At 37.8% G+C, this 26,698-nt stretch overlaps 1 protein-coding gene across 16 annotated transcripts in view; it reads right to left on the bottom strand.

Moving 5' to 3' along the window:
* The window catches only part of THOC2 (THO complex 2), a 114,868-nt gene that overhangs the window by 39,699 nt on the left and 48,471 nt on the right, over positions 1 to 26,698 (bottom strand). For all 16 annotated transcript variants that reach the window (XR_004967036.1, XR_004967040.1, XR_004967038.1 and 13 more), the window contains exons 9-15: positions 19,369 to 19,461; positions 16,278 to 16,433; positions 15,534 to 15,706; positions 13,659 to 13,854; positions 1,978 to 2,019; positions 1,447 to 1,577; positions 1,250 to 1,351 (exon numbers count right to left, since the gene is read on the bottom strand). Coding sequence is in view for 6 of the 16 variants with exons in the window: in XM_036306200.1 (XP_036162093.1) it covers positions 1,250 to 1,351; positions 1,447 to 1,577; positions 1,978 to 2,019; positions 13,659 to 13,854; positions 15,534 to 15,706; positions 16,278 to 16,433; positions 19,369 to 19,461 (893 nt within the window). In the remaining 10 variants the exon portion in view is untranslated. The remainder of the gene's footprint in view (positions 1 to 1,249; positions 1,352 to 1,446; positions 1,578 to 1,977; positions 2,020 to 13,658; positions 13,855 to 15,533; positions 15,707 to 16,277; positions 16,434 to 19,368; positions 19,462 to 26,698) is intronic.

Here is a 26,698-nt window from a genome sequence, read left to right as displayed (position 1 = left end):
CCATAAAATTTAACATACAACCTGTGGCAATGGTTAGTCACTAAAGGACTTTTGAAGAAAGAATACAAGGCGCTGTAATACTCCAGATGAAAGAACTAAGTTAATGGCAGTAGAGTATGGAAGAAACATATTCAAGAGATTTAATAATAGTTAATATATTATTAAATAATCAATATAAAGCACTTAGTTCAGTGGCTGGCCCACACAATAATGGCTCCATAAATATTAGTAGTTGTTGTTAAGCTAGGAACTCTACCTGGGGAATTCTGTTTTTTTAACCTGGGGAATTCTTAAGACCAAAACTCTTTCAGAAGAACCAGTTCTAATATTAATCTCTTTCCATGCATTCCCTAACTTTCACGGCGTGAAATAATTCACTATCTTCTTTAACCTCCCATAGAATTTTATACACTGTATAGCAACACCTATTGAAACAGAATGTGAATGTGCACACACGTTTCCCAGTAGACTGTGACCAGGAACAATATCACTGGGCAAAAACAATAATACGGCAAACTGTGAAATCTAGTTAAACTACAGAATGCACTGTTTTTAATTAGAATAATCATACTACTGCGTGAATGATAAAGAAATGATAAAGAGCCTTGCTAAAAATATTTGCAATAGAGCAGTATTTATATCTAAACCAATACTAATGTGAAATATAAAATTTTCATAACTAAACTTCAAACAGTTTACCAGGAAGTAAAAAATAAAAAACATCACTCTTGTGCTTTTAATGACATGAAAATAAAGCACACAAATAAAAAGAAATTTAAATTTTTCTAAAGGTGACTTCCTATGGAGATAGTTCTACATAATTCTATTAGATCTTCAAAAAGGAAAAAAATCTTTCTTATAATAACTTTCAGCAGTAGAAATTCCTAGACCTTTGACTACCTTACACAAGCCATTAAATGTATAATGCAAATTAAGCAAAGGCCACAGTAGGTTGTACTTTTAAAAAATCCTATAATGTAAAAAAAAACCCTATAATTAATGCATTAAAAAGGATTTTTATTAGATTTCATAGCTATACAAACACAATTACAAAAACTAACCTGGTAGTCAAAATGAGCTATAAACCACAAAAATCTATAGTCATTCTATCTGCAGTATATAAGTAGCTATGCCATTAGGAAATACTCTTGGGCTTCTTCAAAATTGAGGCTCCAACATAAGCTGGCTGAAAGTAAATTAGATCCAGTTATACTTTAGATCAATATAAAGAAAATTAATTAAAACTTACTTCATGATATATTTGGCTCTATCTATTGTTTGAGCTTTAACTTTTACTAAAAGTGGGTGACTGTTGTAAGTTTCATTCTTCCACTGGCCATACAGACGGTATCTTAAAAAATGAGATGAAGAATTAGGGAAAGTTAAACACTTTGAGGTTAATACACTAAAATAGTAGTTCAAAATACAAAAATATTACATATTTACCTGTGCTGATATGGAAATGTTTTAAACATTCCCCATAGTTCCTCAGACATACAAGCATTGCAGTCCATCAAAGAAAGAGATGGAAGTAGTACCTGGTCAGTAATGCTAAGCAAACAGCTGAGGATAACTTCCTAAAAAAAAGGAGGAAAAATTATTTCAGTAAGAGGTCCATATTAATCCCCCCACAAATAAATTTGTCAGCCTTGGAAAAATTGCCATTTCTTGATCTCATAACACACCGTATCTAATCCCCCACACTATCACTGTCCTTTTCCATATAATGGTTGTGTTTCTCCATCTAAGAAAGCAAATGAAGTGAGGGAAGGAAAGAGGTAGCTAGAGAATGAGGAGCTTTTATTATCCCTCTTCCTTCTTCAGATGGTAATCCTCAGAAACAGGAGACTGTCAATCTTAAAAGATAACTTGTATAATAATTATTCACACAGGTGATGAAAGCTTGTCCATAGTAAAATTTTCAGTATTCCGTACCTAGACAAACATTAGACACATTGGATTTTTCCAGTCTCTTACCGTTTTCTCTTTATCTTCTTGTTTGCTTCCATCAGACTGAAACTAAAATTTAAAAAAAAAACTATAAATAAACTGTAAAAAGGTTAAGAATATGCTGTCACAATTTAGTTTCTAATTTGAAAAAATTAATTTGCACATGGTTGTGAATTATTTCCTTACTACTTACACACATATAGGTTTTATATATAGCCAGCATTACCAATTAATGTTGTTAAACTTCATTTATATTACTAACCTCTAAATCATTTGCAACATTCATGAGTTTTAAATGTCGTTTATAAGCTAATTCTTTTCTCAATCTTGTCACAAACCAAAACATCCTACAACTAATTCAAGGTATTTATTATAAAACTGTAGCCAAAGCAAGTTAGTTATAATGCATTTGCATTTTCCAACCAATTCTTCCTTACAGAACTAATAAAATCTAACACTAAAACAACCATAAAAAAGTAACCCCAAAGAAATTTAAAGGTATATTTTAAATCACTACTACTTATGCCCTCACTGAGAAATAAGCCCAAAATATTAATAACATTGCTGACAAAGACAAAACCACTACCTAAATTGGACATACTGAAAAAACATGGGTCAGTATTATATCAATGATTTGCACGTGCACAGCTTAAGTGCCATGTTTGACAATGCTATTTCTTCAAAATGAAATAGTAATACTTGTCTGTGTGTGTGTAGGAAGGTGGACGGTTGGGGGAGTGTGCAAAGGACAAATGAAGCATGTATACTCAAGAACAATCTTAGAGTTCTGGATAGAATTTAGCATAAATACCAAGTGAAGGAAGGGTATAAGCTAATATACAGCTAAGAAGCTTCCTATTTTCTTGGCAGATGAGGGTATTCTGTGCATGTATGTTTACATGCTTAAGTAATTTAATGGGTGTAACTAAAGGAAAGTTTAACTTCTATGCAACATTTTCACCTAAGACTAATTCAGGGACTGCCATGTTATCCTGATGGAAAAACAAACACAATCACATTTCTTTTAATAGACAGGATAAAAAGCTGTTGCTCTCTTTCACAGAAATAATTAAGTCAATATATATCCTGGTCTGAAAATAAGGAATCAGGTTATGAAGGATAGGCCTGGCAGAAAACAAACTAGATAGTTGTTTTTGTTTTGTTTGTTTGTTGGGGGTGGGTGGCTAATACTGGCTGCACGCTGGAAGGCAGAAATAAGGGTATGTCATAGTTAGAACTAGATTTATAGTATACTAGAGCACCAGGCCATGTCCCTGGGCCTGGCTGGCAATCAGGGCCAACCTGTGGGGCAACCAGCAGGGTGATGGGGGGGGGGGGCGGGGAGGGGGGGGAGGCCTGCTGGCACCTGCCTTGGCCAGCCTGGCGCTGCCCGCTCACTAGCCCCACTTCCGCCACCACCAGTCGCCTCCCCCTGCGGGGCGATCGGGGGGCCTCTGCTGGCACCTGCCTTTGCTGGCCTGGGGGCAGCTCCTGCGTTGAGCGTCTTCCCCCTGGTGGTCAGTGCATGTCATAGCGACCAGTCATTCCGCTGTTTGGTCGATTTGCATATTAGGCTTTTATTATATAGGATTATGTTGGGTATAAAGACAGTTAAACTACTCCTTTCCTGGTATCCTATCTAATAATAGACAAACATGGTAATTAACCATACCTCCGCTACACTTCCCACTGGCTAATCAGGGTGATATGCAAATTACCTGCCAACCAAGATGGCGGCCGGCAGCCACGCAGCTGAAGCGAACATGAGGCTTGGTTGCCCCGGCGATGGAGGAAGCCAAGGTTCTCCGCCTGCCGCAGCCCAGCTCTAAGCTGCATTCTAAGCAACGTTTCAATTATAGAAGCTAAACAAACCCCAGATACCTGCTTTCAGCTGGCTGGCCTCGGAGCTGGAGCCGCAACAAAGTTTCAATTACAGAAGGTAAATAAATCCCAGAATAAAAAAAAAAAAAAAGAGAGAGAGAGACTGGGAGCTTCAGTTGCAGGCTTGGCGTGCCTGAAAACAGTCCTCAGCCCCTCATCCAGGCTGGCCAGGCACCCCAGTGGGGACACCCACCCTGATCTGGGACACCATTCAGGGCAAACCAGCCAGCCCCCACACGTGCACCAGGCCTCTATCCTATATAGTAAAAGGGTAATATGCAAACTGATCCTAACAGCAGAAAGACTGGGAATGACTGGTCACTATGACACACACTGACCACCAGGGGGCAGACGCTCAATGCAGGAGTTGCCCCCTGGTGGTCAGTCAGCTCCCACATGGAGGAGCTCTGCTCAGCCACAAGCCAGGCTGATGGCTGCCAGTACAGCAGTGGTGGTGGGAGCCTCTCCTGCCTCCTCAGCAGCGCTAAGGATGTCCGGCTGCAGCTTAGGTCTGCTCCCCACTGGCAAGTGAACATCCCCCAAGGACTGCCGGGCTGCCAGAGGAATGTCTGATTGCCAGCTTAGGCCCAATCTCCTGGGGAGCAGGCCTCAGCCAGCAGATGGTCATCCCCTGAGGTGTCCCAGACTGCGAGAGGGCACAGGCCGGGCTGAGGGGACCCCCCACCCTGAGTGCACAAATTTTTGTGCACCAGGCCTCTAGTATACTATAATTCAAACAAACCTAATAAGGCTATACATAGTTCTCTCTGTAGAAATAACACATTTCTTATTTATTAAACTGTCATAATTCCCTTACCAGAGAATTACATAAGTTTCAGATGCCTATACATCAATTCTCTCGAGTTCATAAGCAAAAAAAATTGAAAGAGAGAAATATGGAGAGTAAAATGAAACCATCTAGACAAGAGATTTTCAACCTTTTCCATCTCATGGCACACATAAACTAATTACTAAAATTCTGCTGCACACCAAAAACTATTATTTTTGCCAATCTTATTTAAAAAATAGGTATAATTTTGATTCATTCACACCGTACAACTATTGTTGTTGGCTGTTGTCATTTTTTTTTATTTGACAATCTAAGGAAAAACAGGTCAGTGCTCTTGACTAAATAGTCAGGTATTACATGCCTTAAAAATTCTTGAGAGAGAGAGAGAGAGAAACATGGATTGAATGTCTCCTGTTGGGGTTTAAATCCCAAATCTGGGTATGTATGTGCCCTGACTGGGAGTCAAACCCACCACCTTTTGGTGTAAAGGACAGCGTTCCAACCAACTGAGCCACACCAGCCAGGGTGCATGTTTTAAAAATTCTTGCAGCACACAGTGTGCCATGGCACACCGGTTGAAAATCACTGATCTAGAAGAACAGAAAGAAACCTTTCTATCAAAGGCTAATTATAACAAAGATGAACAAAACAATAAATCAAGAGGTACATACTGGTAAAAGTAATTTTCTTTTGTTCCACACCCCGGATGCTTTCTTTTTCTTTTAGTTGACTTTGCTTTTTAGTTCAGAAGTAAATATAAAACTCTCCATTCCCACAATATAACACTAAAAGTTTTACTGACTGGCCAGGCCAGTAGGAAATGAGAGGAAGAAAAAGGCAAAGACATTCATTCATTCATTCAATTATTATGTGCCAGGCACTGGAAATTCAAAGATAAGCAGGATGGAGTTCCTATCTTTGAGGATCTCTTACAGATCAAAACTACACTTGCCAAAGTACTGTTAAGTGAATTTTTAAGTTTGAATAACATTGAGCCCTCACAATTATGCCTAGACAAAACATCAGATATAAATGGCCCCAAGCAGGGTCCAATCTTGCCCTATTAAGATGGAGCAGGTGACAGGGCAGCGTAACAGCACTGGGCAGAAAAAGAATATAGTCAATTAAAAGGGGGCAATTTGAAGAGTCAAGAAATAAAGGCTCCAGGAAAAGTTGTAGCTATAACTAGATAAATTACTTTTTTATTACTAACATTTTATATTTAGTATCTCTGACCCATGACTCTTTCAAATGCTACTGTAGACTATGCTTTATCTCAGAAAAGAAAAAAAAATACAAAGATTTGTGACTAGATTGAAACCTTAAGCTACATCTAAATAAATTATGGCACTATTTTCACCTTCCTTAACTATTCTCGGTCTTATTAACTCCCATTTATTGAGTACTCACTATATGCTATGTACTAGGGGCTAAGAACTTCACATTTATGTCTTAAAACTACTCTATGAGTAAAATCTTTGCTAGAAAGGATCCAAATAAAGCCCATCAAAGTAACAAACAGGAAAATATAACCTATAGATTAAAAGTTACAGGACATGAGTTTACAAAGCCTGGAGAAGAGACAACTAAATCATCTTTCAATGTTTTGGTTCAAAACCTTGTTTCATTTTTCAATCAGAAACTCTTGAGTTTATAAACACTTAGAAATAACCAGTAAGTTACCTGAGGAAAAACCCTTGAGAGTAGAAGCCCTGTGGGACTCTACCAAAGAGAGAACCAGCTGCTAAGGCTTACTGTCTTTTAAAGGAATTACACTTAAATGGGTGAAAGAGTCAAAGGCCAACGGAACTGGACACCACTTGGCTGGGCATGCCAGTACCTACGTTGTTCACCAGGCTAGGTAATCGGATCTCAAATGAGAAAGCAGAGGTTCCCCTAAATGAGGGCTATACTCAGCCTCATTGATCTCATTCACTCCCCTATATCCTAGACTATAGAAAAGCTTGAAAAGAAAACCCCATATTCAAACTGTAGCTTGGGAGGAGGACTGGTCATAAATAAGGTGGAAAGAGTATGAGGATTCATTCACACTATATCAGAAAGAATATCTGCACAGAGCTATCCATATCATGAAAAGAAATGCTGGGGTTACTACAGAAACATAAATAGCCACAAAAAAAGAAAAGCATATTAAGGACAAATGAACTTAGTCTGGAAGAAAGTAGAAAACAAAGGATAGAGACAGATTCACAAGTATCTATATACAGTTATAGAAAAAACTAGTAGGAATGAACTCAATAAAACAAGAAAAGCTTGGAAATGAGATACACAGAATGAGATGAAAAGTGATTGCAGATATAAATAAAATAGCTAAACCCTACTAACCAGACATAATTTGAAATAGCAATGAATTTCCAGAATTGCAAAATTTAAATGTTATTTCTTCAATTTCAGATATACTACATTTGTATAGGCCAGTGGTCGGCAAACCGCGGCTCGGCAAACCACGGCTCGCGAGCCACATGCAGCTCTTTGGCCCCTTGAGTGTGGCTCTTCCACAAAATACCAGCTCTTCCACAAAATACCGACTTCTGTGCATGGGCCACGAAGTTTCAATTGCACTGTACGTGCATGCCTGCACGTGGTATTTTGTGGAAGAGCCACACTCAAGGGGCCAAAGTGCCACATGTGGCTCGCGAGCCGCGGTTTGCTGGCCATGGGTATAGGCGGTAGAGTATGGTGATTTTGAGCTTGCCCTCTGGAGCCAGATTGCCGGTATTGAAATCACAGCTCTGTCCCCACACTGTGTGGCTTGGGACAAGCTACTTCACCTAGAGCACAAAGATTAATTAAATGAGCTGATAGCCAAAATCTGGAAACACTCAAGTACCCATCAATAGAAGAGTGGATTTAAAAAGAGCTGGTGCATATAAAATGTAATATTACTCAGCCATTAAAAAAAAGAAAACTGCCCTAACTGGTTTGGCTCAGTGGATAGAACATCAGCCTGTAGACTGAAAGGTCCCAGGTTCGATTCTGGTCAAGGGCATGTACCTTGGTGGCAGGCACATCCCCAGTAGGAGGTGTGCCGGAGGCACCTGATCGATGTTTCTCTCATCGATGTTTCTAACTCTCTATCCCTCTCCCTTCCTCTCTGTAAAAAATCAATAAAGTATATTAAAAAAAAGGAAAACTTGCCCCACTAGTGTGGCTCAGTGGTTGAGTGTTGACCCATGAACCAGGAAGTCATAGTTAGATTCCCGGTCAGGGCACAAACCCAGATTGTGGGCTCGATCCCCAGTGAGGGGCATGCAGGAGACAGCTGACTGATGCTTTTCTCTCATCCATGTTTCTATCTCTCTATCCCTCTCCCTTCCTTTCTAAAATCAATAAAAACATTTTTTTTTAAAAAAAAAGAAGGATCTCTTACCCTTTCAGACAACATGAATGGACCTGAAGATTATTATGCTAAGTGAAATAAGCCAGAGAGAGACAAATACCATATGATCTCACTTATATGTGGAATCTAATCAACAAAACAAAAACAGAGGCATGGACCATGGAACAGACTGACAGTTGTCAGGTGGAAAGGGTGTTAGGTGCTGAAAGATGGTGAAGGGATTAAGCAAACACACAAACACACACACATATAGATACAGACAACAGCATGGTGTTAGCCAGAGGGAAAAGGGAGGTGGAGGGAAGGTGGAGGTGGGCAAAGGAGTGGGAAATGAGGACAGAAAGAGACTTCACATGGGGCTATGGGTGCATGATGCAGTGTACAGATGATGTTTTGTTGACTTGTACACTTGAAACCTATATGGTTTTGTGAATCAATGTCACCCCAATAAATTCAATTTTAAAAAAGAAAAGATTAAACTAGCTGATTCACAGAATAGGGCCAGGCACAGAATAAGAGCTCAATATTAGCTATCACTATGGCAAACAACTTAATCTATTAACATCAGTTGGTTTAAAAAAAAAAGCACCAAGGAATTCATCTTCAAGTTTATAAGTGCTATGAAAAATATTCAAGTATGTTAGGTGACGTTGTTAAAGTTGTGTTCTACAATTAAAAAAATTTAAAGACAGCAAAATGTTTCCATTCATATACAAATATTTTATATTGAGAGGTATGCCACTCCCTCTTTTAAGATTAAAATAAAGACCAAAAGTAATTAATAAACTAGAACAACAGTTCTCAAAGTTTGGTCTTTTGATAAGCAGCAGCAGCATCACCTGGAAACTTGTTAGAAATGAAAATTCTCAGGTTCCACCCCAGACCTACTGAATCAGAAACTGAGGATGGGGTCCACCAATCTGTGTTCTAAGACTTCCAAGTGACTCTGCTGCATGCTAAAGTTTGAAAATCACTGTACAGTAAATCCTCAGTTAATATCATTGATAAGTTTTGTGACTTGAAGTGAAACAACATATAATGAAACCAATTTTACCATAGGCTAATTGATGTAAACAATGTTAAAACAATGTTTACATCATCAATGTTAAAACAAAACATTATTCAAGGACCTGCTGCACTAGTCCTATACTACCTACCTCAAATTTAAGAAATACACACAAACACACACATGCACAATCAGAGAGATAAATGATTACTAATAACTATAGGCCGAAAGACTAGTCTGCTAAGTGATAGCTGCTATCCTATATAATAAAAGCCTAATATGCTATGTGTCCGGTCATTGGTCGTCCGTTCAACCAATCAAAGCATAATATGCTAATGATATGCTAAGGCTGCTCAACCGCTCACTATGATGTGCACTGACCACCAGGGGGCAGACAGTCGACCAGTCACTATGACGTGCACTAACCACCAGGGGGCAGAACTCTAACCGGTAGGTTAGCTTGCTGCTGGGGTCTGGCAGATGGGGACTGAGCAAGGCGGGCCAGACATGCCCTGGAGCCCTTCCACGGTCCCTCCCCCAGCTGGCCAACCTCCTGCATCCCTCCCTGGCCCCAAGGCCCCGATCTTGCACCGGTGGGGTCCCTGGGCCTGGCCTGTGCCCTCTCGCAATCCATGACCCCTCAGGGGATGCTGGAGAGCCAGTTTCAGCTGATCCCCACAGGCCAGGCCGAGGGACCCCACTGGTGCACAAATCCATGCACTGGGCCTCTAGTAACTAAATAAGCTACTTTCTAAAAATATGTACAATTTATATAGACAAGCAACCCCAAGCTTATGAATGAGAGCTCTGTTAAAGATGTTTAATTGTAGATACATTATTTGGAACTAAGGTCACATTTTCCCTTTAAAAGAAATCTTATAAACCCTGGTTAAATTCCTAGCTAGGAAGCCTTTAAACCTATAAATACAAAACAAATGATTTGTTACACTGAAATATTTTTATGGGTAAAAAAAAGAACTAAAATTCTCAGATCTTTAGAAAGATTCCTACCGCAACCTTAGCAATGAGAGAAGACAGATTTCTTCCCACATTGTGATCAAAATAAACATTTTTCTCTTCCCTTCTGTCTTTCTACTTCTGCAAAAATAAAGATGAGGCATCAGGCACAAGTGTGATGGAACAGAGGTATAAGAGGGCTGCAATGGAGATGGTGGAGAGGAAGGATGATAGCTCTAGCACCTGTGTATCTTGATAACAATACTGCATATGTTTCTGCATATGTCTATGTATACAGGACTTCCACAAGTTGGATATTTGGTCTCCTGCTTACAAGTTTATGATACTTGTAGCCAAAGAAAGAATTTCAGAACAAGAGGTCTGAACATTAAGATTTTCAACTAGTTTTCTAGTAGTGATGACCTCCCCAAGACAGGATGCCTCCACTAAGGATCTCCATCCCTCTCCAGAAGAGAAGAAAAAGAAACACAAGAAGAAGCACCTGGTGTAGAGCCCCAATGCCTACTTCATGGATGTGAAATGCCCAGGATGCTAAAATCACTACCATCTTTAGCCCTGCACAAATGGAAGATTTGTGTGTTGGTTGCTCCACTGTCCTCTATCAGCCTACAGGAGGAAAAGCAAGGCTAACAGAGGATGCTCCTTCAGAAGGAAGCAGCTCTGAAAGTACCTCAAACCAAGATGAACGGGGAACTATCCAAATAAACACATTTTGGATACAGGGGAAAAAAAAAAGATTTTCAACTGAAAAGAATAGCATTAGAGCCCAGCCGGCATGGTTCAGTGGTTGAGTGTCAACCTAACAACCAGAAGGTCATGGTTCAATTCCAGGTCAGGGCATATGCCCAGGTTGTGGCCTCGATTCCCAGTGTGGGACATGCAGGAGGCAGCCAATCAATGATTCTCTCTCATCATTGATGTCTCTCTCTATCTCTCTCTCATTCTCCCTTCCTCTCTGAAATAAATAATATATTTTTTTCAATGAAAAATAAAAAGAATAGCATTAGTGGGTTAAAGATGAGAAAGAGGCAATTTATACTGTCTCAAAGTATCTTCCCCACAAGATACATTAACAACAAAGGGGAAAAGAGGAACTGTACAGTGGAGAAACCTGGCAATTGTCATCTTAACCAAGAGATCAATGTAAACATCACCAGTAGGGAAACAAGTTGACTTCACATGCTTCCCAAAATGATGCACTGGGAAAGATACAACCTTTTTTCTTTGAACAGGCACTAGTTAACATGACTCATCCTTTTCAGACTATATGGATCAAGATAATAAAACACTGTTATACCTTCTTTTATATAAATGTTATATAATAAGTGGTATCTATAATAATAAACTACTCAGCAGATTTCTTCAGAGCTACCTTATAACAGAGTAAATTTGTAAGTATAAAAAAATTAATCTACCAGCTAAACATTAAAAACCAAATCAAATATTTCAGGTGTCAAGGGATTAATATACAACAGTTGTTAAATTTTCTACACAGTCACTACTGTCAAAAATTAAGCCCTGCATGTGTAGTTCAATTGGTTAGAGTGTTATCCCAATACGCCCAGGTTATAGCTTCAATCCCCAGTCAGGGCACATACAAATAAACAAAAACATTTTTAGTTAAAATTACAGGCAATCAAACACTGGAGAGAAGTGAGTTTGTGCTTATAACAATTTCTTGATTCTTTTCGTTGCCTTGTTTCACAACTGAAAAGAAATTATGTAGGGGTTTTTCAGTTTCAAGACCTTGAGTTAGGCAAAGATCTTGTAGAACACAGAGCAATACAAAAAATAAAAGTACTGCCAAAATGGAATTAATTAAAATTTTAAAATTTTGCTTTTCAAAAGACAGTTAATAAAATAAAAGGGCAAATCAGACAGGGAAATAATAATAAAAGACAAGCTAATTAAAAATGGATAATTTGATAGAGATGATTACAAAAGAAAATTAAGACATGATAAAATGCTCAACATCACTGATTATCAGAAAAACATAAATGAAAAACACAACAAATATACACCCATTAGAATGTCTAAAATTTAAAAGACTGCCTGGCCGATGTGGCTCAGTTGGTTGAACATCATCCCATGCACCAAGAGGTCACCAGTTCAATTCCCGGTCAGGGCACATGCCTAGTTTGCGGGCTCGATCCCTAGTGGGAGGCATGCAGGAGGCAGGCAATAGATGTTTCTCTCTCATCGATGTTTTTCTCTCTTTTCCTCTCTCTCTAAAATCAATAAAAACATTTTTTAATTAAAATAAAATTTAAAGACTGACAATATCAAGTGTTGATACAGACATGAAGCAATTGGAAGTCATACACATTGCTTCAGAAATGCAAAATGGTCACACATGTTGAACAGTTTGGCAAAAAGATAAATAGAAACTTATCCATATGACCCAGCAATCTCATTCCTGGGAAAACAAACACATGTGCTCATCCCCCCTCCAAAAAATGGAAAAGAATATTCATAGCAGCTTTGTTTATAATGGCCCCCAACTAGAAACAACCCAAATGCCCATCAACTGGTGAATAGATAACTCTGGTTACGCCTCTACAATGAAGTAGTACTTGGCAATAAAGGAACTTCTGACACATGCAACAACTTGAAAGAATCCCAAAAGCATTAAGTGGAAAAAAAACAGACAGAAAATAGTACATTCTGTACAATTCCATTTATATGAAGTTCTAGAAAAAAGCAAAACTATAGTGACAGAATGCCTATCAGTGGTTGCCGGAAACCAACAATAAAGGGAGGAAATTGATGACAAAGAGGGAAGAGGGAATTTTCTTGGGTGATGAAAATATTCTATATCATGATTGTGGTGGTTGGTGAATAACTATATACATTTGTCAAAACTCATCAATTGTATACTTAAAATCAGTGAAGTTTATTGTATGTAAACTATAACTCAAAGCTGATTTTAAAAACGAAAAAAATATAGCATAAATTGTTACCCTGGAGGTAGTGACTGGATAGGGTACAAGGAAAACTCTAGGGTGCTGGTTCGGCTCTATTTCTTGATCTGGGTGGTAGACACATGGGTGTTTTAGTTTGGAAAATGTCACTGAGCTATACAATTATGATTTATGTACTTTCTATATGTATGTTTTATTTCAATAAAAAGTTTACTAAAAAAATTAAAATACGAATCTGTAACAGCCTGAGGTTCAAGGGCCTTCATACAAATAATGATAATGATTCAAAATAGCAGCTAAGAAAATAACTGAGAAGAAGAAAAGGAAAGGGAAAGAATGATGAGTTAACCACTAATTACAAGAGGATTCAAAAAGCTTTCACTTGTCTAAAGCATATTTTCCTATGTGGACCACTTGACTAATAATCTAGCTAGATAGAGAGATGAAAATATATAGACATAGACATAGACTTAGGTAAAGATAAAAATAGAGATATAATTATATAGATATACATATACTCTATATAATTGTATCTATATATCTATGTGTGTATATAGACACATATACATATACATATACATATACATATACATATACATATACATATACATAAAAATACAAATGGTTACGACACAATGGACTTTCCACAAACCTTACTCAATATAACCTTTTCTCAGAGTTCATTTTCTTTTATTTCTAGAGATACACATAACACAAATATACGCATTTCAAAATTTAATTTTCTACTTGAAAGAAAAAAAACTTACTAACCTCCTTCATAAATGATTTGCCTATGCGCACCACTTTTGCAAATAAAATGGGATCATGAGAAAGGTGAGGACCAAGGTAACAGAACATATTGAAGACATCTCTCCTCAAATCTTCAAAGCTCTCTGCTTGTTTTGGTGCTCTCTTATTTTGCAAAGCATTAACAGGTGAGCCCTTAGCACCTTTAGGAACGCCAACTCTATAAAAAGAAGCAAAATTTATATGTATACTGTATAATACCTCATTTCAACTTAAAGTAAAACAATTTTGCTCATACTTTCTTTCTATATTTCTATTGTGCCTAACTTTATTATACCAGCTAATTTAACTGGTAGAAAAAGACAAAAAGAATATTCACTTGAAAAAGATCAGAGCTCAGAAGAGAATGTTTCACATTAACTGCATAAGAAAAGGAAATCAGAGAACTGCAGATTCCAAGTAACATTTAACATACATCATATGAATTATTTTTTTAGTTAACCTCAGCCAGTATCAGGAAAATGTATATGGGAGCTCTGGCTGGTGTGGCTCAGTTGGCTGGAGTGTCATCCCATACACCAAAAGGTGGCGGGTTTGATTCTGGTCAGAGCACATGCCCAGGCTGTGGGTTCGATCCCTGGTCGGCACGTGTACAGGAAGCAATAGATCAATGTTTCTCTCTCTCTCTCCCTCTTCCTCTAAAACCAATAAAAAACATATCCTTGAAAGAGCATTAACACATTGTATGCGGGAAACGTATTTATACGTTTTACATATTTATACGTTCTACCAGTGTAGTAGAGCGCGGGACACGTATTAATACATTTTTTATAGACTAGCGGTAGAATGCAGGTAACGTATAAATACGTAAACTAAAGTTATTGTAATTTTACTGAACGTTGCCATTTGCACAAAAAATTGGCAAAAATGGCCCGCGCCACCTGTTAGCGCGCAATAAAAACTACCCGCAAACAATTTAAAAAAAAACTCAAAATGCATATGGGAATGGGGAACAAAGGATGGACCTCGGAGACAGTGGGGATGAAACAAGAAGATATGAATAGAACACTGATTCAAGTCAATAAACATTTCTCAATCTGTGTTCCACTATTTAGACCACGTATGAGGTAGGTTTGGTGAAAGAGAAAGTGAGCACCATAATGAAAGAGGGTACACTAAAAAGGACAGCATACCCGGAGTTCTCACCTGCTGAGCAGGTATCCCACTGTGGAGTCACAGGGGTCAGTCTCTGAGAAGAAACCTTCATGGTCCACAACCCAGGTGGCACTAAAGGCAGCAGCCAGCAGCTATGCATGAATCACAAAGCTGGAGCTTTTGAGGCAGGCTCTGATGTGTGGGACTAAAGCCAGAACTGCTGCCATTACTGCTCTTAAGTATCCTAAAAAGTAGGCTGAGCTAGAGGACTGGTCAACATTGTAACTAGGGAGAGTGAGAGAAGCTGCACTATCAATTTCCAGAACAGCAGCCTATTTGCTGGGAGAGATAAGGCAAGCAGAGAAGCAAGGTGCTCACTGAGAGCTACTCAACCCAGGATAGAAGAAAATTACACTAAGTAAAAGCCTTAGGAATTCTCTGCCCCTAAAAGAGGAGGGGAAAGTGAAAAACAGAAGAATGGAGTCTTTACTCTCAAAGGAGCAAACCCAGCCTAGAAGTATAACCTACAGTTTTTAGAGTATATTGCAGCATACATTCTCCAATGACATTAGGAGACAAATCACTGATTAAGACATATCAGACTAATACACTATAAATTATTATCTTCTGATAAAACACACTAAAATAAATGCATGGTTTGAGGAGACAAGATAAATATGCAGATTTTGTCATAGTCCGAAACTATTTATACCTCAATGATTAATAAAGCATACAGTAACATACCTTCGGTAGAGAGGCTCAATAGTTATGTGAATGAGCTTGCAAATAGCAAGAGCTATTAGCTTATGCGAAGCAGCATAATATGGAGGCATCTGATCCATAATGTTCTGTGCATGCTGCCAATCACCAATCTTTAATAAGGCTTCCAACAAACCAAGTTTTTGGTTATCAGGTGGCTACAAATGAATAATTACAGCAAAGATACTCAGAATATGAACACCAATAAATCTTAATTTTTTTTTTTCATTTAAAAACGTGGGCTAAACACACAACAATGTATGTCAACAACAACTGCCATTTGTGGGAAATTCAACGGTATTTTCCTCTAAGTACAACCAAAAGGATTTGCTTTTTCATTTAGCACATGCAGTATGACAGTTTACAGACTCAGAATTATATTGAGTTGTACTTAATGTTTTATTGGGCCACAGAATTCATTCATTCTGTGAGAATCCCTTTAGGACTTGAGAGACATTAATATGCATAGCACAAATAGTCAATACATTTGTGATTTTACTTAGAATACATTTTGAAATTTATATTAAAAAAACATAGCAGCCTCTTTTGGGAAGGCAACAATCAAATTAAAAGCAAAACCACCTTTGTAAATTCTTATTCCAAAAATCATGTTTCACCACAATCAAAATTAGGAAAAAAAATTTATATAAGTTAATTAACTATTACAAGTTAATTTCATGATTCCAAATCCAGAAAACAATGTTAACTTTACTAGAATGAACTATATACCTTTTCTACTTTATCATCTTCTTTTTCCTTTTCTTTCTCTCGCTCATCCATTTTTTCAGAAGACAATACAACCATTGTAAGTTTTCTAACAATTTGCTTAGCTTCCACAATTTCTCGTTTATGTTCATCCATGATGCAATTATCAGCTGGAAGAAGCTAAAAATGATTCATTAAAATTTCATAAAACAGCTAATACTATTTTCACATATAAAAAGCAAAAACTGCCCTAGCCAGTTTTGCTCAGTGGATAGAGCAGTGATGGCGAACCTTTTGAGCTCAGCGTGTCAGCATTTTGAAAAACCCTAACTTAACTCTGGTGCCGTGACACATATAGAAATTTTTTGATATTTGCAACCATAGTTAAACAAAGATTTATATTTTTGATATTTATTTTATATATTTAAATGCCAATTAACAAAAATCAACCAAAAAAATGAGTTCACGTGTCACCTCTGACACGTGTGTCATAGGTTCGCCAACACTGGGATAGAGTGTCAGCCTGCAGACTGAAGGGACCCAGGTTTGATTCCAGTCAAGGGCACATGCCCAGGTTGCAGGCTCAGTCCCCAGTAGGGGGCATACAGGAGGCACCCAATTGATGATTCTCATCATTGAAAGTTTCTATCTCTCTCTCCCTCTCCCTTCCTCTCTGAAATCAAAATCTATTTAAAAAATAAAAAAGTTACATCTTCCTAGTGAATACAACTTTATTAGTATGAAGTGACTATCTCTTTTTGCCAAAAAGTCTATTTTATCTAATAATAATTTCCCTGGTATATTTTTCCCCACCCTTTTACTTTCAAACTTTCTTTATCCTTCAATTTTAGAAGTCTCATGTAAATAATAAACTGGTTTTTAATCCTGTCTGAAAATCTTTGTCACCTTAACAGGAACACTTAGTCTGTCACCATTTAATGTTAAACTCAAACATATCAGCAATAAATCTATCAATTTTTTGTAGTTTCCATTTGTCCTGCCAGTCCACACTATAAACTCATACCTATGTTTTCAAACTCCTTTTTCTGACCAATTCTCCATGTTCTCAGTTTGTACAACATTCCTCTACTTTAAATTTTGAATGGCTCTCTACTCCCAACAAGAAAAAAAAAAAACACACAAACACCTTACTATGGCACTTAAGGTCCTTCACAGTTTAGTCCCAACCTATTTGTCCATCCTCATCACCCCTATATACCACCCTGAGCTCTAATCACTCTGAGCTTCCAATGTTCCCCTATGACAGGGATGGGGAACCTTTTCTCTGCCAAGGACCATTTGGCATCATTCTCCCACCACACAAAATTATCAACTTAAAAATTAGCCTGCTATATTTGGTCAAACATTTAATTAACACACCCCTAATGCTTTGGCAGGGCCAGACCAAATGATTTCACAGGCTTTACAGGGGCTGGATATTCCCCACCCCAACCTAAAGTGATAATGAAGCCCTTTCAAACTTCTTGTCTTTATACTCAGTTATTTCTGCCTATAAAACTTTCCACCTTTTTAAGCATGGCCAACACTTACTGATCATCAAAATCCCAGTTCGACATCACTAGTTTGAAAAAAACCTCCCAAAATGCCCCCACACAGATATGATCACTATCTCTTCTGAGCTTCCACAGCACTATGTAAATACCTCCAATATAATTCTTATTATATAATGCAAAATGTTATCTCTCTTTCTAGACTATGACTGCTTCCAAGGTAGAAATCAAGTTTTTTTGATCTGCAACCATCTATAATAATAAAAGTGTAATATGCAAATCAAATGAATGGCCAAACAGCAGAACGACTGTCCGGACAAAGCCCAGGCTGCGAGAGCCAAGGCAGCAGGGGCTGCAAAGGCCTACTCTTGCATGAATTTCATGCATTGGGCCTCTAGTAGTATATAATAATGACTAGAGGCCCAGTGCATGAAATTCGTGCACTGAGGGGGTATCCCTCAGCCCAGCCTGCACCCTCTCCAATCTGGGACCCCTCAGGGGATGTCCGGCTAACCGGCAGTCGGACATCCCTCTCACAATCCGGGACTGCTGGCTCCCAACCGTTTGCCTGCCTGCCTGCCTCATTGCCCCTAACTGCTCCTCCTGCCAGCCTGATCACCCCCTAACCGCTCCCCTGCCAGCCCGATCGCCCCCTCTGCCCTTCCCTGCCAGCCTGGTCACCCCCAACTGCCCTACCCTGCAGGTCTGGTCTCCCCCCCCCACTGCCCTCCCCTGCTGGCCCGGTCGCCCCTAACTGCCCTCCCCTGCCAGCCTGGTCACCCCCAACTGCCCTACCCTGCAGGCCTGGTCACCCCCAACTGCCCTCCACTGCCGACCATCTTGGGGTGGCCATCTTGTGCAAGGGCATGACAGTCAATTTGCATATTACCTCTTTATTATATAGGATAGGCAAGAAAGATACAAAGTGATCTCAAAGGCAGTAAAGATGATGTCAGCATTGGACAGGTTTGTTTTAAGTCCATAGATATCCTAATACAAAACATAATAAAACAAAGTTCTATGCTACAAACCTAGTTTTTACAAACTGACAGGCTAAACTGTTGCTACATTAGAGATCATTAATCAAATTCACATACATACTCTTCTACATCCTGGATCCAACAATATAAGCACAATACTAGTCATTTATTACCCAGTTAAAACACAAAAAAAGCCATTTTTAAAAAACATGTGAAGACTTCTCCATACATCCTGAATGCCAAAAATTAACATTTTGGAGAGAAGGAAGAAGTATCTAGGTAATCCCATACTTCCCATAATTTGTGTATAATGGAGAAGTCTAAAACCACATTGGTTAGAACTTGGCCTCTCTCTCCATGTGTAATGCCTTGATAACAATTAAGAACTTTAACTTCATATCCAACCTTGAACTCTGTATGGGTAACAAAAGATATCAGATTTCCATACTTTATAAAAGAATTAAAGTCATTTACTTTATAAACACAAAGTAATAAAGCATTAGGGCTTCAAAAATTAAGATATGAGAGCCTAGGACCAACCTTAGAGTGCTATATGGCTGCCTAGTCCTCTCCCCCACCCCTGGAATGAACAACCAAAGATTCTGAGCAGCCCACTTGACTTACATGTACATAAAGATCATCTAAATCAATAAGATTAACTTGTAGAAGCACTGCTGCAACTCTGTATAAGGATGAAGGAGTCTCTCCACTTGGTTCCTTGAAAAATAAAAGTTTCTATTTAGTGCATAAATTACAACTAAAATCATATCCTTTACCAATATTTAAGAAAAATTAGCTCAAATAACTCTTGTTCAACAATAAGCTTCACTGCTCTTCCTGGGCATACATAACATCTGAATTCAGGACAAAGAGAAGTATGTCTACATCCCTTTCCACATTGAAGCATCTTTTAATGAACTCAAAGAAAGAAGTTTTGAAAATAGACACATTTTACAATGCATGCTAATATTTGAATAAAATCTAAAAATTGAATAGAATAGAGAGATTTTATACTGAATATTTAGTTTGAATGTATTTATATGTGTGTTTTCTTAACTTGCTTTTTCCAAGTAGTTCTCAGTGGAAACACAGAAACAAGACTGACAAACATGGGAGTGTAGAACCATCTGTGTCTGCTTTTATACTATTTTCCCTACTCTTTTCATTTCTTGGGTTTTGTGCTAATTATATGTGCTTGTCAGCTGATTTCTTCTCAAAAACAGGTGTCTATACATATTACACATGAATAAATCAACAATAAATAAATAAAATGTGGAATGGCCAATTAAGGCCAGTCCAGTAAACCCTTCAAAGACATAGAAGGATCTTTAAATGCTATCGAAAAGATTTTTCCCTAATTTTTAAACTATTGGAGGTCAGATGAATGGATGAGTAAAGTGAGGAAAACCAACAATTACTAAATGGCCAAATGCAAATAAAAAGCAAACAGTGACAATATATTATGTTCTGCTTCTATTTAACACTGAAAATGATATATTTGTAAGACTCCCCCTACAATTGCTATAGGTATTATGCACATAACATATGAAGCTAATCAAACTAATAGATGTTATATAAAGAAGGCACTGTATCACTGTAATTTTTAAGAAAGGTAAATTTTCAACTTAAGTTTAATTCTAAATATTTATAAAAGGTTCTTTAGTATCAAGACATTTTCTCATAAAAACAAAAGATGATCAGGAATGCTTTCATTATTCCTATTACCTCTGTTTAAATGAGTCACTACCAGAATCCCCAACCACCAGGCCAAATGTCAACTTCCACACTCTGATCCTCATATTGCTCTGCACAATCCTGTTCTGTACTATCCCACCTTTCTGCATTCTTGAAAGTCTTCTATGGAATCCTCTGGAATTTATGATCCATTCTCAGCAAAGCCCCCTACCTCTCCTCTAATTATTCCCTCCACTTTCATGCTTAGAGCCTAGCACTCCCTAGGAATACCACACCCACTGTAGCCCAGTCAAATGGTAGCTACTAGTATTTTCCCCAGACCCTTAATAACTACTAGGCTCAGAGGTGGGGTACAAGTCGTCTTTGCTTTTTTATAGTTGTTTCCAGACTACTCACCCTCTCTAAAGCTCAGCCAGCTCTTAATTTCCTATTACTCACTATCCTACACAACTGCTGTGATCTGTTTTCATTAATTGTTGTCAAATAAGGTTTTTTTTAATGCTTTCAATGCTTTAAATTAATTGAGGCTTGTTTTGTGGTCTCTAATAGGGTCTAACCTAGGGACTGTTCCATATGCACTTGAGAATAATGTGTAATCTATTATCACTGGATGGAGTGTTCTATATATGTGTGTTAAGTTTAGTTGTTTTATAGAGTTCAAGTGCTCTATTTGCTTACTGACCTTCTGTCTCATTGTTCTATTAATGAGAGTGGGGCATAGAAATGTCCAACAATTATTTAATAGAACTGTTTATTTCCCCCCCTTCAACTCTTTTAATGTTTGCTGGACATATTTTGAGGCTCTGTTTAGTGCACGTGTGTTTATAACTGCTGTATCTTCTTGATGGGTTGACAGTTTTATCAATATATAATGTTCTTTGTTGTCTACTATAAAAAATTTATCTTATAGTCTAGATTGTGTAATATTGGAATAGCCACCGCAGTTCTCTCCTGGATACTGTTTGTATGAGATAGGTATTTCCATACTTTTACTTTGAACATATTTGTATCTTTGTTTTTTTGTTGTTGTTGTTGTTGTTGTTTTTTGGGGTTTTTTTTAAAAAATATATTTTATTGATTTTTTACAGAGAGGAAGGGAGAGGGGATAGAAAGTTAGAAACATCGATGAGAGAGAAACATCGATCAGCTGCCTCCTGCACACCCCCTACTGGGGATGTGCCCGCATCCAAGGTACATGCCCTTGACTGGAATCGAACCTGGGACCGTTGAGTCCACAGACTGATGCTCTATCCACTGAGCCAAACCAGTCAGGGCAACATATTTGTATCTTTGGATCTAAAGTGAGTCTCTTACAGATAGCATACAGTTGGATCATGGTTTTTTATAACTTCTGCTGAACTTGTCTTTTTAATTACAGTTTATTCTATTTACATTTAAAATAACTACTAACAAGGAAGGACTTCTGCCATTTTGCTAAGTTTTCTATATGTCTCATACCAGGTTTTATTTCTAATTTCCTCTATTACTGACTCCATTTGTGTTATTTTGGTAGTATGCCATCTTGATTTCCTTCTTTCCTTTTCTGTTTATTTCTTATTTTCTTAGTAGTTACCCTGGGTATTATTACAATTAACATTTTAAACTTGTAATAACCTAATTTGAATTAATAGCAACTTAGTTTCAATAGTACACAAAAACTGCACCTATACATTTCTATCCCTCCCTCTTTTATAGTTACACTTTGTGTGTTGATTCAATTTATAATTATAGTTTTATTCCTTTGTCTTTTTTTTAGTAAATTTTATTGATTTTTTACAGAGAGGAAGGGAGAGGGATAGAGAGTTAGAAACATCAATGAGAGAGAAACATCGATCAGCTGCCTCCTGCACAGCTCCCACTGGGGATGTGCCCGCAACCAAGGCACATGCCCTTGACCGGAATCAAACCTGGGACCTTTCAGTCTGCAGGCCGACGCTCTATCCACCAAGCCAAACCGGTTAGGGCAATTCCTTTTGAGCCATAGAAAAAAAAGCCATAGAAAAAAAAAGAAGAGCTACAAACCAAAAAACACAACATTGGCTTTTATATTTACCTATAGCTACTTTAGTGTACTTTATTTCTTCATATAGCTTCAAGTTATTGTCTAGTGGCCTTTCATTTCAGCCTGAAGGACTACTTTTAGCATTTCTTGTAGGGCAGATCTACTAGTGATGAACTCCCCCAGCTTTTGTTAATCTTGGAGTAACATAATCTCTCATTTTTTTGAAGGATAGTTTTGCTGGATTTAGAATTCTTGGTTGACAGTTTTATTCTTTCAGCATATATGCCTTCATACTACCTTCCGAAGAGAAATCAGCTTAAGATCTTAGAACTTAGCTCCTTTAGCTAAGCTCCTCTGACCCCCAATGCCTTTCAAAATTATATTTTGTTTCCAGACTCTTTATTAGTCTCTGGATTCCTATGTCATCTACGCACAGCCCCTTCTCCAGATTCCTGAACCCTTCTTGATGCTGGGACAAGAAGCCCAGCATTCTCTTGTCTCTCTATAACCAATCCCTGATGATTTCATCCAGTATCACAATTTTAAGTATCATCTATACACTTTTGACACCCACATTTCTAGTCTAACCCAGTCCTTTCCATGGAATACCAGATCCATACATCCAGTTATTTACTCAACATCTCCACTTGGATATCTAACAGACATCTCAAACTTAACATGTCCAAAATTTAATTCCTACCAATAACATTCCAAATCTATTTTACCTGAAATCTACCCTCAGTTGATAACAACGTTGTTTTAGTTCCTTGATCCAAAAACGTCCTTAACTCTACTCTCTCACATTCTGTACCTAATCCATCAGTAAATACTATTGGCTCTACCTTCAAAATATATTCAGAAACTCAACTTCTATTGCTACTATAACCATATCGATTCTTTAAAAACCTAAGTCAAAATACAAATGCACTTTCTCTTTTTGTCTCTCTCACACACACACTGCTCATGCAACCATTAGAAGTGGCTACTAAAGAAATTCCTCACTTTAATAGCAAGTAATGAATAGGAAAAAAATTAAAGCATTTGTCCTGCCTTTCCAGTATAACTTTATTTCAGGACAACCAAACAATCCAACTTGACAAGGGATAACTCTTCTTTATAGAAGAATGACAGCTAATAAATTTAGAAGGCATGATAAAATTAGTAAATCAATAATTTGAAACTTTAAGGAATTAATTGACTCAGGAAAGGATCATCCATGTATTCTAAATCACTTAACGTAAGGTTGATGAAAAAGTGGGTTTTACATGGTACCCAAGTATCAACTTGCAGATAACCTGCTACTGATAAGGGAGGAAATGTCATTGCATAATGGAAGGATTAGACTGTCATTAACTTACTGGAACATTAAAAGCCAGACAGATATTGGATGTTATACAATATAAAACATAATGTACAACCCATGAAGTATTTTTGCCTGAACATAATCAAGTCAAGCCTTTAGACCTAACTCCGAGTATATGAGAAAGACAGGGGACAAAAAAATTAAATCAACCATGAAAAAGCAATTAGATAAATTCAAAAGGTGGAGTCTTCTATGGGAATAGTTTCCTCAACAAGTTGATACCTTTAAAGAAAGGGGAGATACTATTGTAAATTAAAAGAATTCTAACAGCCGAAACCGGTTTGGCTCAGTGGATAGAGCATTGGCCTACGGACTGAAGGGTCCCGGGTTCGATTCCGGTCAAGGGCATGTACCTTGGTTGCAGGCATATCCCCAGTGGGAGATGTGCAGGAGGCAGCTGGTCGATGTTTCTCTCTCATTGATGTTTCTAACTCTCTATCTCTCTCCCTTCCTCTCTGTAAAAAATCAATAAAATATATTTAAAAAACAAAAAAGAATTCTAACAATTAAATACAATGTGTGGTCTTTAACTGGATCATCATTTGACCAGACCAGCTGTAAAATGCATTGGGGGGGGGGCAATTTGAGAAATGAATATGGTTTGGGTTTATTATATGATAGCAATCTAGTTAAGTATGAAATTGGTATATGGATCATGGTTAAATAGAAAAATGCCCTTACTTTTAGAAAGTACAAACTAACACATTGAGGAGTAAGCACTCATGGTATCTGTAACATAAATTAATATTTTCAAAAAAGTATACCAACATGTTACTAAACTTACTTTTAGGTGAAGGAGTTATGGGCATCTATTATATTATACACTCTTTCCTATATGTTTGAAAATGTTAATAAAGTGAAAAAGTAAAAAGAAACAAAATGAAAAACCTAAGTCAGATCACATCACTCTCCTATTCAGAATCCTCCACTGGCTTCACTAAACATCACAATAAAAAACTTTGTACTAGCTCTGTGTGATCTGATATATAGTCCCTTTTCTTTGACCTCATCTCCTACCGCTCTCCCACTCAAATCACTCTGATCCAGCTACACTAGTCTTCCTGCTGTTCTTCAACACATCAGCATGCTCACACCTTGAGGCCTTTCTTTCCTTGGCTGTTCTCTTTGCCTGAAGATTTTTCTCCAGATATCTGTACAGTTTACACCCTCACATCCTTCATTTCTTGGTTAAGTCTCATCTTCTCAATGAGGTCTCCTCTCACTATTCCATTTAAAATTGCAACCAACAACTCCAGCACTCCCAATCTTCCTTAACTTGCTCTATATTTTTTTGCCCCATCTTACTGATCAACTTCTAGCGTATCATATAATTTGCTTAGAATGTCAGCATCAAGAAGGCAAGAATTTATATTTGTTTAGGTGTAGCCCCAGCACCTACAACAGCCGTGGGCAAACTACGGCCCGCGGGCCCGGCCTGTTTGAAATGAATAAAACTATTGAAAAAAAAGACCGTACCCTTTTATGTAATGATGTTGACTTTGAATTTATATTAGTTCACACAAACACTCCATCCATGCTTTTGTTCCGGCCCTCCGGTCCAGTTTAAGAACCCATTGTGGCCCTCGAGTCAAAAAGTTTGCCCACCCCTGACCTAGAACATTACCTACTACATAAAAGGTGCTCAATCAATATTTCTCAAATTAATGAATTTAGATTATAATAGCACCTAATCATGGTATCACTGTTACTACTACTGTATTTTGAATCCACAAATCAAGGAGCTGTGATATGGGTGAGAGTCACAACCACTTTCCTCTTTCCTGTGGCAAGACAACTCCAGCCAAGTTTGTCTTTTGGTACCCTCACACTTTCTAGTACTCCATTCTGCCTGTCCTTTGTGCTGCCCCTAAATCCTCTATCACAGCAATCCCTGTTAGGAGGATCAAGCAGATATGACTGCCTAACTTTCCAAAATGATCATGTGCTCTTAAATTGCTTTCATCTCTTACCATACTTCCAAGTCAGAAGCACTGGAGGTGCAGCAGCCTGCTAATCCAAATAAGTCCCAACTGGTAAAAATATGGGTTGCAGGCAGGAGGAGTGAACATTACCAGGTAGTGATTGAAAGAAGGGAGGGTAGAGTAAGATAAAGGACTAGCATAAAGAGTGACCATACGGGCTTAGGAACCAATTCCCAGGGTTACATTCTCTAAGAGGCTCTTGATTTCCATAGCCATCCTTATTTTACCTCCAAGACCACAAATTACCTTAAATCTCTGACATTTCTTCCCCTGCCCTTAGTGGTCCTTAAGACTACAGATTCTCACAACAATAAGATAGCTCAGGCAATAGAAAAAAAAGGCAATAGTTTTATACAGAGCAATATGAGGGTTACTCTTTCCAATAATAGGTTACTTCTAAATCAAATGTTTCATGGTTGGGTATTTCTTATATAATAAAACGGCCCACTATTTTTAAAAAAGGATGATTATTCCAACATTGTCAACCCCTAGGGATATTATAATTCAGCTCAAAAAGTGTTACTACCATGAGGAATATTTTCATATACAAATTTAATTCTAAAATTCACATTTAACAAGTAATACTTGATGTTATGCAGTAGGTTATTACTCACTGCACTATGCTCTGAAACCTACAGTCTCCAAAACCCTAACCTATATTCTAAGTAATCCCACCCAAGTTAAATTTCAGTTACCCTGTCACTTTAGCAGTTGGCTTCATATTCTTAAAACCAAAGCTATCATGGTGCCTCTTAAAATGTGATGAAATACTTGAACTTCTCCTTCCCTGTACTAACAGTGGACTCCCTGGTTTCTGGTAGGAACAGGAACAGCTGTCATCACTAATTTTTAAGCAAAGGTGAAGTACTCTTGCCCAAAAACCCTACCATGTGTCTTATTTGGTATCAAAAA

Source organism: Myotis myotis, unplaced genomic scaffold (assembly GCF_014108235.1).
Source record: "Myotis myotis isolate mMyoMyo1 unplaced genomic scaffold, mMyoMyo1.p scaffold_m19_p_4, whole genome shotgun sequence".
Classification (NCBI taxonomy): Eukaryota; Metazoa; Chordata; class Mammalia; order Chiroptera; family Vespertilionidae; genus Myotis; species Myotis myotis.
The sequence above is the reverse complement of the archived record's forward strand: the minus strand, read 5'-3'. Positions and strand labels throughout refer to the sequence as shown.